The 16,054-nt window shown below is 44.4% G+C and overlaps 1 protein-coding gene across 19 annotated transcripts in view; it reads left to right on the top strand.

The window, feature by feature from the left end:
* LOC306964092 (NACHT, LRR and PYD domains-containing protein 12-like) overlaps positions 1-13,151 on the top strand; it is a 188,364-nt gene extending 175,213 nt beyond the window's left edge. For 15 of the 19 annotated variants that reach the window (XM_079557962.1, XM_079557964.1, XM_079557961.1 and 12 more), the window contains 4 exons: positions 2,039-2,215; positions 4,075-4,248; positions 12,369-12,542; positions 13,011-13,151. In XM_079557962.1, the coding sequence (XP_079414088.1) occupies positions 2,039-2,215; positions 4,075-4,248; positions 12,369-12,542; positions 13,011-13,023 (538 nt within the window). In that variant the 3' untranslated portion in view covers positions 13,024-13,151. The remainder of the gene's footprint in view (positions 1-2,038; positions 2,216-4,074; positions 4,249-12,368; positions 12,543-13,010) is intronic. The other 4 variants (XM_079557954.1, XM_079557965.1, XM_079557958.1 and 1 more) reach the window with 4 other exon arrangements.
* The last annotated feature ends 2,903 nt before the right edge of the window (positions 13,152-16,054 follow it).

Here is a 16,054-nt window from a genome sequence, read left to right as displayed (position 1 = left end):
TATCATTTTGTAATTAGGGTAAATTCCTGGCTGCCCAAAGAATCGTTGAGAGGGGGTTTCAGCCCTGCAGCACCCTCGATATTGAAGCAATATTTTGGTAAGACCCATAGAGTACGAGGAACACACAGAGAGACGGACAGGAAACAGTCAAATTGAACTTCCTGTGATAGTACAGTTGAGAAAAACGTGAATTTGGAGGCAAAAAGGTCCAACTTAAAGCGTCTGTCAGTGACAAAGTGGTAGTATAAGTATATACGAGTCCAATAGTGTAGCTTTTGTGAAGGAAGGGGGAAATTTGGAAAATTGGCGAATTTCAGGAGAAACTCTGACAGAGGCCAGCATACTGCTAGGCTAAGACCTCTGGGGATTTTCACGGAGGATTGGCGGGCCACTTACAAGCCATTTACAAGCCATTTACAAGCCATTTACAAGCCATTTTTGGCGCTAGCGGCTGCGTGTGGAATGTGCACACGCGCCGGATTGGGTCCGTTCCAATCCGGCCGAGTCTGTGAAAGATATGAGGCTTTGAAATTTGCTGAAAATGGCCTCTCAGTTGCGGCCTTGTCATGACCACGCCCAATAGTTTAAAAAAAATGTAGTTGATGATTTTGAAAGCCACATGGGTTGGGGACATGTTGGCTAAAATTGGAAGCGTTCCATTGTAAACTCGGGGATCAGGGGCCAGAAGTTCAAGAGGTACGATTTTGAAGGTTTGAGGTTCGGGCCAAGATGGCCGACTTCCTGTAGCATTTAGGGCGGGGTCATAATATCATTTTTGACATGTCCTGACGTGGTCTATGTCCCTGGCCAATGTCACTTTTGTACCATGATTTTTTTTGCGACCGCTCCTCCATTGGGTCAATGTAAACTGCCTGTTTGAGGGGGCGCCACAGAGCCATCTTTTATTATTCTCTCTCGCGAACCCCACCCAAAATTAGAGCTTGCGGAGCACTACGTTTTGACCCCTGTTACTTGCGAATCGGTTGACGTTTGCTACGTGAAATCTTGCGTTTTCGTCCCCCGTTAACGGTTTTAATTAGTCCCTCGCGGGACACTGCGTGTCCGTTGCTCGGGCCTAATTAAAATCCCACATATTTATATTGTGTTTTAGTTGGATTTGGTTTCCCTCATTTGAAATGATGGAAGGCAAGTGCTGGGAGGCTGATTTTCTGTTTGAGAACAACATGTATTTTGTCTCGTCTGCATTTCAAACTCATGTTAGATTATAAAAAACATCCTGTCATTGATTCAAAGACAATTGTAGTTATTCTGCCAAAGGCGCTGATGTTTATAAAACCGTATCATTTGTGTAGAAAATGCAAATGTGCATTTTTGACTTGATCTATATCATTTATGTAAAAAATAAATAAATCATTCTCACAATGAGATATTTGTAAAAAACTGTGCAGCTCTAGTTTAGATGGAATTACTGATGAGGTCGACATTATCTGAGTGTTTTAGTTTATATCCTTTTATTTCAGGCTAAACTGTTCAAGTGAAGTCATTTTAGGAACAATTCTCTTCACGTCGCCCCATTGACAGAAAATGTGACATAAATAATAAAGACTCCCTGTCCAGTCGGATGAACGAGGCCTAACACCATGTACTTTATTGACTCTTGTGAAATGTGTCTAACAGAGAGCATCAAATTAGAAACATTCCCACATCATTAATGCTCACATTCACATTCCACTTTCAGCATTTGATCTAAAATATGGAAAAGAGTGGAGTTTTTCATCTGTTGAGTCTGCCCTGTATCTTCTCCCTGAGAGAAGGAGATTATATTCAAATAAATACTTTTAAACTTGTCCAAACGGCTCAAATCCAGTGAAATCTGGTGAATTCACATCATTGTAACTAGTGAAGATATGGCTTTATGCAAAGTGTCTGAAAACAGAGAAAGGTTTGTCTCAGACAGAATCTGACACTGAATGAAAACTGAAATATCAGGTCGTCAGCACAATCTCATATGAGCCTCTGTTACAATCAAGACATTCAAATAGTTTCATCATCTGTTCATCATTTTTTCTTTATTCAGATTGTCCAACTGCAGTTTGTCAGAGTCCAGCTGTTCTTCTCTGGCCTCAGCTCTGAAGTCCAACCCCTCACATCTGAGAGAACTGAGTCTGGACCTTAACCCAAACCTGGAGGACTCTGGAGTGGAACGTCTGTGTGATTTCCTGCAGAATCTGGACTGTCGACTGGAGACTCTGAGGTCAGTTCACTCTTACTGTCACACACTGGACATGTTCCACAGCTTTACCTCAGTCATGAACACAAGTCCATCCAGATAAGCACACGCTGTTGTGGATGAAGAGGAGGCTGCACCAGAGACAAAGAAAGTCTCTGTATTTATCAGACAAAACACAGAAGAGAATTTTCACATTTTGGACGTGACATTTTTCAGATTCTTTCAGAAGGATCTAATTTCCACCAGATTTATTGAGCTTTGAACCAAAAAAACATGTAACAATTTTAATTTTGACAGATTTGAGCTTTTTCAAAAACTACACAAGATATCCTTAAGCCCCTATAATTTATTTATATGTCAACAAAATAAAAGCATAACTGAATCTGTGTCTATGTGACCTTACGGGGGCGCAGGGGTGCATTATCTTACCAAGATGTTACCATTTAAGCCCCAAATCTCACTTTGGCTGAACTCAAATTATCCTAAATTGTCGTCAACAACGCCAGCCCAGCGTTACACTGAGCAAATAAAAGTATCCCCACGCTTAAGGCACCACAGGTTCGTATTAACTAAGGACAGAGACAGTAATACATTGGTTGATTTATTAACAAGTTTTCGTTTCTTTAACTTTAAAAGATAGTTTGTCTTTCGGTTCTGACACATCGTTCTCACAGTCCATATAGACAGGTTCACAGTTCATTGATTTACAGACAGGTATCATTTCGTGTAGTTGTCAGTCAATTGTCCAGTGCACAATGTCCATGTTACCCGTCCAACACGAGTCTCGATCACCACGAGACGCCGTGTGGTGGAGGAAGGACCAGGTGGAATTGAAACACGAGACAGAGAAAGGGAGGCTCTCCCGCCGACCAGCAGCCTAGGAGGTTACAGTACAATTAGTCTAACAGTATAAATGTACTTACATCACAACAGGGACACTAAACGTGCACATACCGGCTGTGACACATCCAGACACACACACACACGAGAGGGCTACAGCCGCGACGCCGACCTCGCACAGCTGAGAAGCTACAAACAGTGCTAGTGTTAACTCAGCGCACAACTGATAGTTACGAATAATAATGATCTCGCTGCCACTGACCGAGAGCACATGCTACACCGCCTGTCCCCATAGTCTCCTGACTGCTATAAAAACATGTGTAAACTCCACAGAGGCAGAGCCACATGAACGTATAGGGGACATTTAGTGTGAGCTGAGGCGCTGCGTCCTGCTCACTTATTGTAGCCATAATACTGTATTTAATCTTATAAGTATCTTCCAGGTCCAGGTCGACCCACAGATTCAAGTTGATTCACGTCACTAAAGAGAAAATAGCCTTAAATCAATTTACCCAATTGGTCAAAAGCTAAACTTTTCAACTATTTTGTCTTGTGTTCATTACTGTATATCACCAAATAAATCACATATTTGTGTTTTATACCATGATATAAATGATAGTCCATAACGCCCAGTCCTGGTAAGAATGACTTTATTTCAGAAGAAAGGTTTGAACTGTGAACTGTTTGAACATTTTAATCATAATCAGCAAATCAGAAACATTGTAGTTATTTTGAAGCTCAATAATCACAAACAACACTTTACAATATAGAGTCGTCCATGTTCAGCTTGTATAACAGTGTGATTTTAATGTCTATCAAAGTATCTCAACACAGCCATTCATGCAGAAACTGGTGGAACTAAAAGTGAGTGAAACCCCTCAGTGAAAATGTCCACATTTGGGACAAAATGTCACTATTTTGTTTGTCCACCAGTATTTTCTAGCTCTGTCTTAAACCTCTCGACCATAGAGTTCACCAGAGCTTCATAGAGTCAATACATTCAAATAGTTTCATCATTTGTTCATCATTTATTCTTTATTCAGATTGAGGGACTGCAGTTTGTCAGAGTCCAGCTGTTCTTCTCTGGCCTCAGCTCTGAAGTCCAACCCCTCACATCTGAGACAACTGTATCTGAGCGGTAACAACCTGAAGGACTCTGGAGTGGAACGTCTGTGTGATTTCCTGCAGAATCTGGACTGTCGACTGGAGACTCTGGGGTCAGTTCACTCTTACTGTCACACACTGGACATGTTCCACAGCTTTACCTCAGTCATGAACACAAGTCCATCCAGATAAGCACACGCTAGAGATGCGTCGATCCAAAACCTGCGGTGGACCCGCGGGGCCCGTCGATTCGGTCGGGTCGGGTTCCTCAAAATTACAGCAAACTTCGGGTGTGGGTGGGTCGAGTCACAAAGTGCACTTTTCTTCCGTCCTTATATTGTTGTCTTAGAACATACAGTGCTTTCTTATCCATAAACTAGCTGAGACCCGGCCTTCGGCCGGGCCTGGCTAGTCTCCACATTTGATATTCTGAGATTATGAGTGATTACAAAGAAATGTCCAACCCGTCACACAGTTCAGCTGTAGACCAGTGGTTCCCAACCCATTCCAAAAACTATGGCCACTACAAATGTTTAAAATAATGAATGCTAAGAAGAAATTCAAACAAACTGCAATTGGAGCGTTTGATGCACTCGTACTCCTTTCTTATAAACTACAACGACAATATGTTCACTAAACTCAGGGACTGGAATTCAAGAGACAGTGGAATAATTATGGATAAATATTAGGGGTTCAGCTCTCACGGTTTGGTTCACGGTGCAGGACCCGTGGTTTGGAGCATCACAGTAGTGTACATTAAAAAAAATAAGTTGGTTTTGAACTGAAATAGCCTAATGATCGTTGTTAGACAGTATTTATAACCTTACAATAAAATTGGCAATGCTTTCAAAGCTGCTGTAGAATAAAATGTACCTCTGGGCTCACAATACGGGAAAACAAAATAGAAAACAAATGGTACAGCAGCAAAGAAAAAAAAAAGGAAAAAACTACGCAGTGCAGGCCATGCGCTCGTTAAGTGGTAGTTTCATTTTCGCTTTTACTCACACGGAGGATAAATCAGTCGGAGCAGCGCGTGTGATTAGAGGCTCGTGTTTGAGCAGGTTCTGGGCAATGTTTTGCGTGTACTTTTTTTCGGAGACAAAGCTTTGGAGACGGAATACGGCCAGGATTGGGTCTTACGCATTTGTCTGCGCCTCTGACATTACGCAGCACTGGATCTATAATGCACCACAGCCTCGGTCACTGCAGGAGAGACCTAAACAAAGACGCGCAGATGTGTTTTGGAGGAGGTCACTGTACCTGTGCAGAGCGTCTGCAGCTGCGGTTTAGGGTGAGTGACGATGGCACACATCGCCCTGTTTGGATGCGCACGCGCACACATGCACACACACGCACGCACACACATTCACGCGCGCACACACACACACACATCGCCCTGTTTGGATGGGCACGCACACATACACACACATACACACACACACACGCACACATCGGCCTGTTTGGATGCGCGCACACGCACGGCAGTCAGATCTCGTGCACTCGCGTTTTTGTGACGGCGGGTTGTCCTCGGACAGCAGCACCGCGGTCCATATGGACCCGTGGTCAATGCCCGCGGCGGTGGGACCGTCACGTGGGGCCGGCCGCGGATGTAATAATAATAATAAGAGTAATAATGCATTAGTCTTATATAGCGCTTTTCCAGACGCTCAAAGTCGCTTAACAATTTGGTGCATTATTCATTCACCCCATACTCGGTGATGATAAGCGAGGCAACCAGTCTGCGCACATCAGCCCCCACCACCAACCACGCACACACTCACTACTCTCGCCAGGCTTCCTGGTGTTCCCAAACGGTCTCCCATCCTAGTCCTAACCAGGCCCTTCCCTGCTTAGCTTCCGAGGAACGGTCTCCCATCCCAGTCCTAACCAGGCCCTTCCCTGCTTAGCTTCAAAGTCGGTATGGGAAATAAACATGGCGGCGCCCATGGGGGCGGCCATTGAGATTGCGGTTTCTAATATAGACTAGCTGAGGCCCGGCCTTTGGCTGGATATTCTGAGATTATGAGTGATTACAAAGAAATGTCCAACCCGTCACACAGTTCAGCTGTAGACCAGTGGTTCCCAACCCATTCCAAAAACTATGGCCACTACAAATGTGTAAAATAATGAATGCTAAAAATAATTTCAAACAAATTGCATTTGGAGTGTTTGATGCACCCGCACTCCTTTCTTATAAACTACAACCACAATATGTTCGCTAAACTCAGGGAATAGAATTCAAGAGACAGTGGGATGAGTATGGATAAATATTAGGGGTTCAGCTCTAACGGTTTGGTTCACGGTGCAGGACCCGTGGTTTGGTGCATCACGGTAGTGTACAATAAAAAAAATAATAAGTTGGTTTTGAAATGAAATAGCCTAATGATCGTTGTTAGACAGTATTTATAACCTTACAATAAAATAGGCAATGCTTTCAAAGCTGCTTTAGAATAAAATGTACCTCTGGGCTCACAATACGTGAAAGCAAAATAGAAAACAAATGGTACAGCAGCAAAGTAAAAAAAAAGAAAAAAAAAACTACGCAGTGCAGGCCATGCGCTCCTTAAGTGGTAGTTTCATTTTCCCTTTTACTCACACGGAGGATAAATCAGTCGGAGCAGCGCGTGTGATTAGAGGCTCGTGTTTGGGCAGGTGTTAGAACACTTTTTGCGTGTATTTTTTTTTGGAGACAAAGCTTTGGAGACGAAATACGGCCAGGATTGGATCTTACGCATTTGTCTGCGCCTCGCGCACACACACACATACACGCGCACACGTACACACACACACGCACACACACACACACACGCGCGCGCGTATACACACACACACACACACACACACACACACACACCGCCCTGGTTGGATGCGCGCACACGCACGGCAATCAGATGTGTGCACTTGCGTTTTTGTGACGCCGGGTTGTCCTCGGACAGCAGCACCGCGGTCCATATGGACCCGTGGCCAATGCCCGCGGGCGGTGGGACCGCACATGGGGGCCGGCCGCGGATGTAATAATTATAATAATAATAATGCATTAGTCTCATATAGCGCTTTTCCAGACGCGCAAAGTCAGTGTACAATTTGATGCATTATTCATTGACCCCATACTCGGTGATGATAAGCGAGGCACCCAGTCTGCGCACATCAGCCCCCAGCACCAACAACGCACACACTCACTACTCTCGCCAGGCTTCCTGGTGTTCCCAAACGGTCTCCCATCCCAGTCCTAACCAGGCCTTTCCCTGCTTAGCTTCAAAGTCGTTATGGGAAATAAACATGGCGGCGCCCAGGCGGCGGCCATTGAGATTGCGGTTTCTATAATAGATGCCACGGTCGACTGTGTTGAGTTGGCAATGGCAATGGCAACTTTATTTATAATGCATTTTAAAACAACTGAGTTGACCAAAGTGCTACAAAGGTCAAACATAACATAAAATACAATACAAAAGGTGCATCGAATACAAATTAATAAAATCTGGTAAAATGTCAAAAACTCAAGCTGTGTTAAAAGCCAAAGTGAACAAGTGCGTTTTAAGAACAGATTTAAAAACAGGCACAGAAGAAGCCTGTCTTATGTGTAGGGCAACTCGTTCCATAATTTTGGTGCGGCCACCGCAAAAGCCCGATCCCCTCTGAGCTTTCGTTCGGTCTTTGGGACGCTGAGGAGGAGCTGATCAGCCGACCTGAGAGACCGCGAAGGCTTGTACGGGTGTAAGAGCTCAGAGAGGTACAGCGGGGGGACACCATGAAGACATTTAAAAACAAATAGAAGCAGTTTAAAATGGATCCTAAAGTGCACAGGCAGCCAGTGAAGTGAGGATAAAATGGGGGTGATGTGGTCAAATTTTCGCGTGCCAGTTAAAAGACGTGCCGCTGCATTTTGCACGAGCTGCAGTCGAGAGACACAGGACTGACTCACCCCAAAATAAAGCGAGTTACAGTAATCCAGCCGAGTGGTCACAAAGGCGTGGATTACCGTCTCAAAGTGCTGTCGTGCCAAAAGGTGCTTGACTTTAGCGAGCTGCCTCAAATGAAAGAAACTCGACCTCACAACTGAGCGGATCTGACTCTCCAGTTTAAAACATGGATCCATTTTAAAACCCAGGTTGACCATTTCCCCTTTACAATAAACATTCAGGTTTTCCAAGTCAACAGGATTAAAATTGGAACTTGGTCCAAACACCATGACTTCCGTTTTAGAGTCATTAAAGTGCAAAAAGTTCAGGGCCATCCAGGCTTTGACATCATTTAGACAGGTTTGAAGCAAACTTAAAGAGAAGCCATCTTTTTTCTTGAGCGGTACATACATTTGGCAGTCATCTGCATAACAGTGAAAGGACATACCATGCTTCCTGAGGATTGAGCCCAGGGGCAACAGGTACAGTGAAAAGAGAACAGGGCCTAAAATAGACCCTTGTGGCACACCGTAATGCAGAGGGGCATGTGTCGACTCGTGATCCGCTAGACGGACACTGAAAGTTCTGTCCTTGAGGTAGGACCTGAACCAGTTTAGCGCAACACCCTTTAAGCCAACCCAGTTTTCCAGACGTGAACATAAAATGTCATGGTCCACAGTATCAAAGGCCGCCGTGAGATCAAGAATATCATTAAAAACCCTTAAAAGCGCAGATTCTGTGCTGTGCATTGACTTGAAGCCGGATTGGAAAACCTCAAACAGATTGTTTTCATTTAGGTATGCAGAGATCTGCCTATATACAATTTTTTCTAAGACCTTTGATAAAAAGGGTAGCTTGGAAATAGGTCTGAAATTGGAAAGAACATTTGCGTCCAGTCCAGGCTTTTTAAGTAGTGGCTGCACAACTGCATGTTTAAAATTTGTAGGAACCACTCCAGATGCCAAGCTGCTATTTATGATGGACAGAACAGTTGACCCAACAGTAGAGAAAACCTCTTTAAAAAGGCGAGGAGGAATAGCATCATGGGGTGAACCTGAGGGCTTAAGCCGACCAACCAGCTCCTGTAGATGAGAGAGGGAGACAGGCTCAAACTGGTGGAAGACAGCAGAGCAGGTGGGAGGGCCTGAAGGGTCCAAAGTGGGCAGAGAAATTTGGGCCCTGGCTAGAGAGACCTTGTCAATAAAAAAGTGTAAAAAACGTTCACAAACTTCAGGGGAGGCCTCAAATCAGGGAGCCTGGGGAGCATTAAGAATTGTTTCAATTGACTTGAATAACACACGGGGTTTGTGACAATTTGAGAGAATAATTTCAGCAAAATGCTTACGTTTGGATTCTTTAACTGTGGACTGATAAAGACTCCAACAATCTCTCAAAATTTGAAGAGACACATGCAGATTGTCCTTTTTCCATTTTCGCTCAGCCTTTCGGCACTCTCGGTGCACAGCTCGAGTGTCATCATTTAACCACGGCTCAGGCTTAAGTTTGGGATGCCTGGCCTTAAGTGGGGCCACAGTATCCAGTATAGTCTGGCAGGTTTAACAACAGACAAAGAATATGATAAAACCAAGTCAAGTGTATGTCCACGCTCCTGTGTCGGTGTAGAAACGGACTGAACTAGGCCAAACGAGTCGAGTAGGCTCAAGAATTCCTTAGTCATGGGTTTGTCCGGGCAGCACACGTGAATATTAAAATCCCCAACGATGAGAATAGAGTCGTATTTAGGTAGGATATCAGCCAGAAAAGCAGCAAAGTCATTTGCAAAATCCTTATTGTATTTTGGCGGTCTGTAGATCACTGCACACAACACCGGTTGTGGGCAGACTAGCTCAAATAAAGACAGCTCAAAGCTGGAGAAAGCAGTGGACAGGCACACCTGCTTACACCGATATGCGTTCCTGTAAACTGCGGCAACACCGCCACCTCTGCTGGTGAGGCGCTAGACTCACCAGCAGAAGCCCACGTCTCCGTCACGCACAGAAAATCCAGAGCATTCGACACGAAATAATCCTTTAGGATGAATGTCTTATTCACCACCGATCTGGCATTCACCAGGCTGAACCGAACAGGGTCCGGGTTGTTAGCCGTCAGAGGAGCCCGTGCAACAGATTGGAGGTTTCGCAGATCCACGCCGCGTTGAGGACGCGGACGAGGAGATGCAGGACGGCGAGGCAAGAGAGGTCCAGGGCCAATGATCTGCACCAGGCAAGGGGCAACCGTTTCCAATGAACGCCGGGAAAGCAACAAGCAATCAGTAGCTCTTGCTGAAAATCCAAGCACCAGGCATGCTTTCAGTCTCACCAGCCTCCCACCGCGTTTGCCGCGGCGGCGGCAGCGCTTCCGCGCAGGCGGCACAGGTACACGGAAAAGGTGAGGAGGAATCTCTGATAGCAGTGGGGGCAAAGTTTGATGTCCATCCTGTGCATTGTAGGCCAGATTGTTGGCAGGGGGCCGTAGATCCAACAATCTTTGGCGATTATACACGAGTAGAGACTTGACATTTTGACAGATTGTAGTCAGAAACAGTATAAATACAATAAAAATTGGCAGCGGCAGACGACAAGCCACATACACTGGCGCCATCTTGCTGAAGCACTTTTGTCCCATTTTTTGAATGTTTAGTTTCAGGGGTAAACGTGTCATTAGCATGTTATGTTTAGATGTCACCTGGACGATCGCCTCTGTATGACTTTGATCACGGCTACAAAGGCGTCACAATAGCCGTGTCCAAGCACATAATGACACGCACATGTGACGAAAGTAATGCATCAACAAGAAGAAAGGTCAAACACAGCCTCTGACTGACCTGAGGACAGCGCCAGGTAAAGCTGCTCCACTTTAGTCCAAACTCCGTTTAGTTTGACAGAATGACTTGTCCATGACGTGGTTGAAGTAAAAGCTCATGATAGTTTCTGCTCCTCGTGTCCTGATAAGTCCATGAGTGATTTCAAAGGTTCCTCAGCAGCAAAACAAAGCAAAGTGCTAATTCTCCTGTAAACTGGCCGTCACGTGACGCGCTCCTGTTTGAGTGACAGCAGCTGCAGCGAGACTCATGCAGCAGTTTTTAATGTGGGCGGGTCGGGTCAGGTCGGCAAACTGAGAGGGTTTAAATTACAGCGAGTCGGGTTGGTGCAGGTCAGAAAAAAAGCCGACCCGCACATCTGTGATACACAGTGTCCAAGGCAGAGAGTCAGATATATAACATCACAATAGTCCAAAACAGGCACAAAAGGAACAGTCACAAGTTTCTTTCTACAAACCAGAAGCACCACTTTATTCAAAAGTAAAAACTGACTTTTAGTTTTAATCTGTGAATCTGTTTTTTAATATGAGGCTTAAAAGAGAAACAATCATCAATTAAAATCCCAGATATTTATATTGTGCTTTAGTTGGATTTGGTTTCCCTCATTTGAAATGATGGAAGGCAAGTGCTGGGAGGCTGATTTTCTGTTTGAGAACAACATGTATTTTGTCTCGTCTGCATTTCAAACTCATGTTAGATTATAAAAAACATCCTGTCATTGATTCAAAGACAATTGTAGTTATTCTGCCAAAGGCGCTGATGTTTATAAAACCGTATCATCTGTGTAGAAAATGCAAATGTGCATTTTTGACTTGATCTAAATCATTTATGTAAAAAATAAATAAATCATTCTCACAATGAGATATTTGTACAAAACTGTGCAGCTCTAGTTTAGATGGAATTACTGATGAGGTCGACATTATCTGAGTGTTTTAGTTTATATCCTTTTATTTCCGGCTAAACTGTTCAAGTGAAGTCATTTTAGGAACAATTCTCTTCACGTCGCCCCATTGACAGAAAATGTGACATAAATAATAAAGACTCCCTGTCCAGTCTGATGAACGAGGCCTAACACCATGTACTTTATTGACTCTTGTGAAATGTGTCTAACAGAGAGCATCAAATAAGAAACATTCCCACATCATTAATGCTCACATTCACATTCCACTTTCAGCATTTGATCTAAAAGATGGAAAAGAGTGGAGTTTTTCATCTGTTGAGTCGGCCCTGTATCTTCTCCCTGAGAGAAGGAGATTATATTCAAATAAATACTTTTAAACTTGTCCAAACGGCTCAAATCCAGTGAAATCTGGTGAATTCACATCATTGTAACTAGTGAAGATATGGCTTTATGCAAAGTGTCTGAAAACAGAGAAAGGTTTGTCTCAGACAGAATCTGACACTGAATGAAAACTGAAATATCAGGTCGTCAGTACAATCTCATATGAGCCTCTGTTACAATCAATACATTCAAATAGTTTCATCATCTGTTCATCATTTATTCTTTATTCAGATTGTCCTACTGCAGTTTGTCAAAGTCCAGCTGTTCTTCTCTGGCCTCAGCTCTGAAGTCCAACCCCTCACATCTGAGAGAACTGTATCTGTGGGGAAACCACCTGAAGGAGTCAGACGTCCAGGAGCTGCTTGAACTCCAAGAGAGTCCTCACTGTCGACTGAAGTTTCTACAGTGAGTATATACTATAGTGTAGTGAACAGGAGTGGATCAGAGCAGAGTCTGGTTTGGCTGATCTCAGTGAATGTGGCTCTGCTGAATCCACATGAAACAGTCCCAAACTGCCCCTCCTGATGCTGCAGTCCAGCCTCCTGTCTCAGGCTCCATTGGACAAAACATAAGGACTGTTGGACTCTGTTTAGGCCAGTCTGCTCTGATTGGTCACTGCAGCTTCCTCAGTCCTTACTCCCATTATTACAGGATTTGTAAAACAGCACGTCGACCTGGGACTGATGTGATGGTCACAAATCACTGGAACATGTTGGAAAATGTCATCAAACGGGCAACATTTCATTTTCTTAAACCATCCTTCGAAACACCAGACTATTACACACTGAAGTGCACTTTCTGTTGCTGCTAAATGACTAATGACTGTTTCTCTTCCCTCTGTGTCTAATAACTGTCTGTGTCGTCTCTTTACAGCTGGACGTTCTAACTAACCATTGTCCTGAGTGTTGATCCTGGACAGAGGGAGCTCATGGACCAGACTCAGCCCTGTCCACACCTGACATTTACTGTGTCCTCTCACTGACCTGGACAACAGCTCTGAAACTACACTGAGACATTCTGCTTCCATTCTCGCTCCGACAGAGTCTTACCATCGTTAGACGCCACATTTTAGATCAAGAGCTGAAGATACAGGGACAATAATTGGAGTTACATGCAATGACAGAAACAATCATGGGGGAAAAACTCTTGTTCTCTGGACGTGTGGGAACATTATACGATTGAGTGACTTTTAAACCTGAAACCAGTGTGCAATAAACTTAAATATGACCAGTAAAGGCAACCGGGATTATCTTAATGTTAGAAATGTCTTTTTAAAATAGTCAGTGTGTTTGCTCTACGTCTTAAAAGAATAGTTCCAGGTTTAAACGCCGCTGAACAACGACTCCAAGTCTACACTGCCCTCTGCTGCCCCGTGTGGGTGGACTTGGAATTGCAAGCTCACTTGGTTTTAATAGTTCACCTCTTAGTTCACCGCCTTTACCCGGCACACATCTCCAGTTCAGCTTTACCCAAATCTAAATGCTTCTCGACGGGGACCCACAGTCTACAGGCCAGAGTAACGCCTCATTTGAAAGCTAAGACCTACAAAAATGATTGTGACTTTTTTGTTGTTGTGTTGTTGCTGCGTTTTTAGAAGCTTTTTTTAAATTTGGGTAAAGCCAAACTGGAGATTTTCAGATCTTCAGGAATATTCTGATGACGAAAAAATTAAATAAAAAATAAATAAAAAAACAGTTTTTCACCTTGGATTTGTCTGTCAGTTTGCAAACGTCACACAGGAGTGGAATGATGACTTCTCATACGACACAACGACCAGGAAAGAGTCCAAGGATTCATTTTCTAACCATCGGAGAATGAGCTGGTGTTTGCTTTTAGTCCTGATGGTGTTAAGCCATATGTGGTAGTAGGCCCCTTTAACCGCGGGCGGCCTATGGCGTGCCGGCTGAGCCTTTAAAAGGTGGGTACCTCACCTGCGCTAGCTCTCTCTCGCCTCTGACGTCACCCGCTGCCTGGGAGCTGGCAGCAGCACGAGCCGGACTGGAGCCTTGCCAAACAAACGTTGCCAATCCATTTGGTCTTAAAACCAGCGATTTATCCGAAAGCGTTATTGTTCTACAGTGAGTGTCTTGCGTGTCAATCAATCCTTCGTTCATTCCGTCGTACTAAAACAAATCTCCTCTCTCCTTTGACGCACAGCGTGTGTGTTCGTTTCTACAGCTTGGCTCAGTCACTGTGGAACAACTTTGCGGCTCGTGCTGCACGCATCTCCGTTAACAAAGTCCCGGTAAGCTGTGTCCGTGCACAATATTGTCATTTGTATGCGTGTACCGTATCCTGATCTGGCGCTGGTTGTAGTGCGCAGCGTCAGGCGAGTGTTTTTACGCACGACGGTGTCACACCAGGCTCGTGCCACACCTCGCTCGTGCCACACTCCGGTAAGAAACTTTGTTAATATTAAATCTCTCTAATTCCAGTTCACTAATTAGCTTTTCCTTATCTAGCGTGGCACTCAGTTTAAGCCATCCGTTTGGCTTTTCCCTTTAATACGTGCGACGCGCCAAAGCGCTTTTGGGTAAGTAGGCTACGTGTGCTCTTCTACAGCCATATAGGATATGGATATGTACCTTTCTTTCTCCGCCTCACCTGGCTCAAGATTCCCTTCACCCCTTTTGTCCCTTACCCCCAATCCGAACGATACGGCGTAAAGACTGCTAGAGACTAGCGCGAACACTGCCCTGGTCCCAGGTTGGCTGCCTGGCAGCTGACGCAATGTGCCAAGCCAGTCGCCACTGCGTGGACCCGCGCGCCGCTCTGGTAGGGCATATAGCACAGACTTGGAACATCTTGGGGGTGCTGCTGCTTTGGGAAACGTGGTCTATTGTACGAATGTTGGATTTTATGTGTGAATGAGGCCTATGGTATTTTTCAAAACAGAACTGCATTGTTTTACAATGCAGTTGTACCTTACCTATATAAATAAATATTGTGACGTTTCAATTACGTCCCTTGGTCCACTCAATCACGAACTTGCGAGTCCTTTCTGAAAGTGTCCCTGGCACTATAACCCAGGGTGGCGTTGTTGGGTAAATTGGATCTACTACTGGGAGTTTCTGGGTCATACAGGTAGTTTCACATCCACTAACTGTACCACGGCCATTACACATAGGATCTGGCAACCCAAAGCACGCGGCTCATAGACTTTCTTACTTCATGTTATCAGTGGGTTTGAGTTTAAGAAAGTAAAAAGTGTCACTGTTGATTAAACAAATTGTAGACTTAGACCTGGCTTAGACCTGGCTTAGTCCAGGTTTGGTTCAGGTTTAGTTCAGGCTTGATCCTGGTGTAGGTATCTTTTATTGTCTGTCAAAATTTGAGTTGTGCACCTGGACAGGCTTCACACAGTATTTATCAACACCGAGAAGTCACATGAAGTAAAACAAAAAGTAAGAGTGTTAACAATCCAAAGTAAAAGCTTTTTTACACAGAATAAGTTGATTTTCAAATATTTATTTAATTTGGTTTATTTGACAATTGTTCAACCAAGAAGGACCCACTGAGATTAGGAATCTCTTTTTTGGGGACTCCTGGACCCAGAGGAGAACCTATTGTACATGTTTTTAGTGGTAGGGGAAACCGGAGTACCCGGAGGAAACCTACGCAAACACGGGGAGAACATGCAAACTCCACACAGAAAGACCCCGTCCAGGTTGGGATCTTCTAGCTGTGTGGCACAAGTGCTAACCGCTGTGCCACCGTGATGCCCAAATATATTGTATTTTGGCAACTTGAACATGAAAACCTCTGACCAACGGATGGTCAACGTCTAAAGGCAAACTGCTGCTCAGTGACCAGATGCCATTGTAAAAACGTACATGGATCGTTGAGCTTTGTCCAAATCAATGGAGGAAGATACAATGATCGTTCAGTGAAGCTCGGAGTGGGGCGGTCCCACTGAC

Source organism: Gobius niger (genome assembly GCF_951799975.1).
Source record: "Gobius niger genome assembly, chromosome: 6".
NCBI lineage: Eukaryota > Metazoa > Chordata > Actinopteri > Gobiiformes > Gobiidae > Gobius > Gobius niger.
The sequence above is the reverse complement of the archived record's forward strand: the minus strand, read 5'-3'. Positions and strand labels throughout refer to the sequence as shown.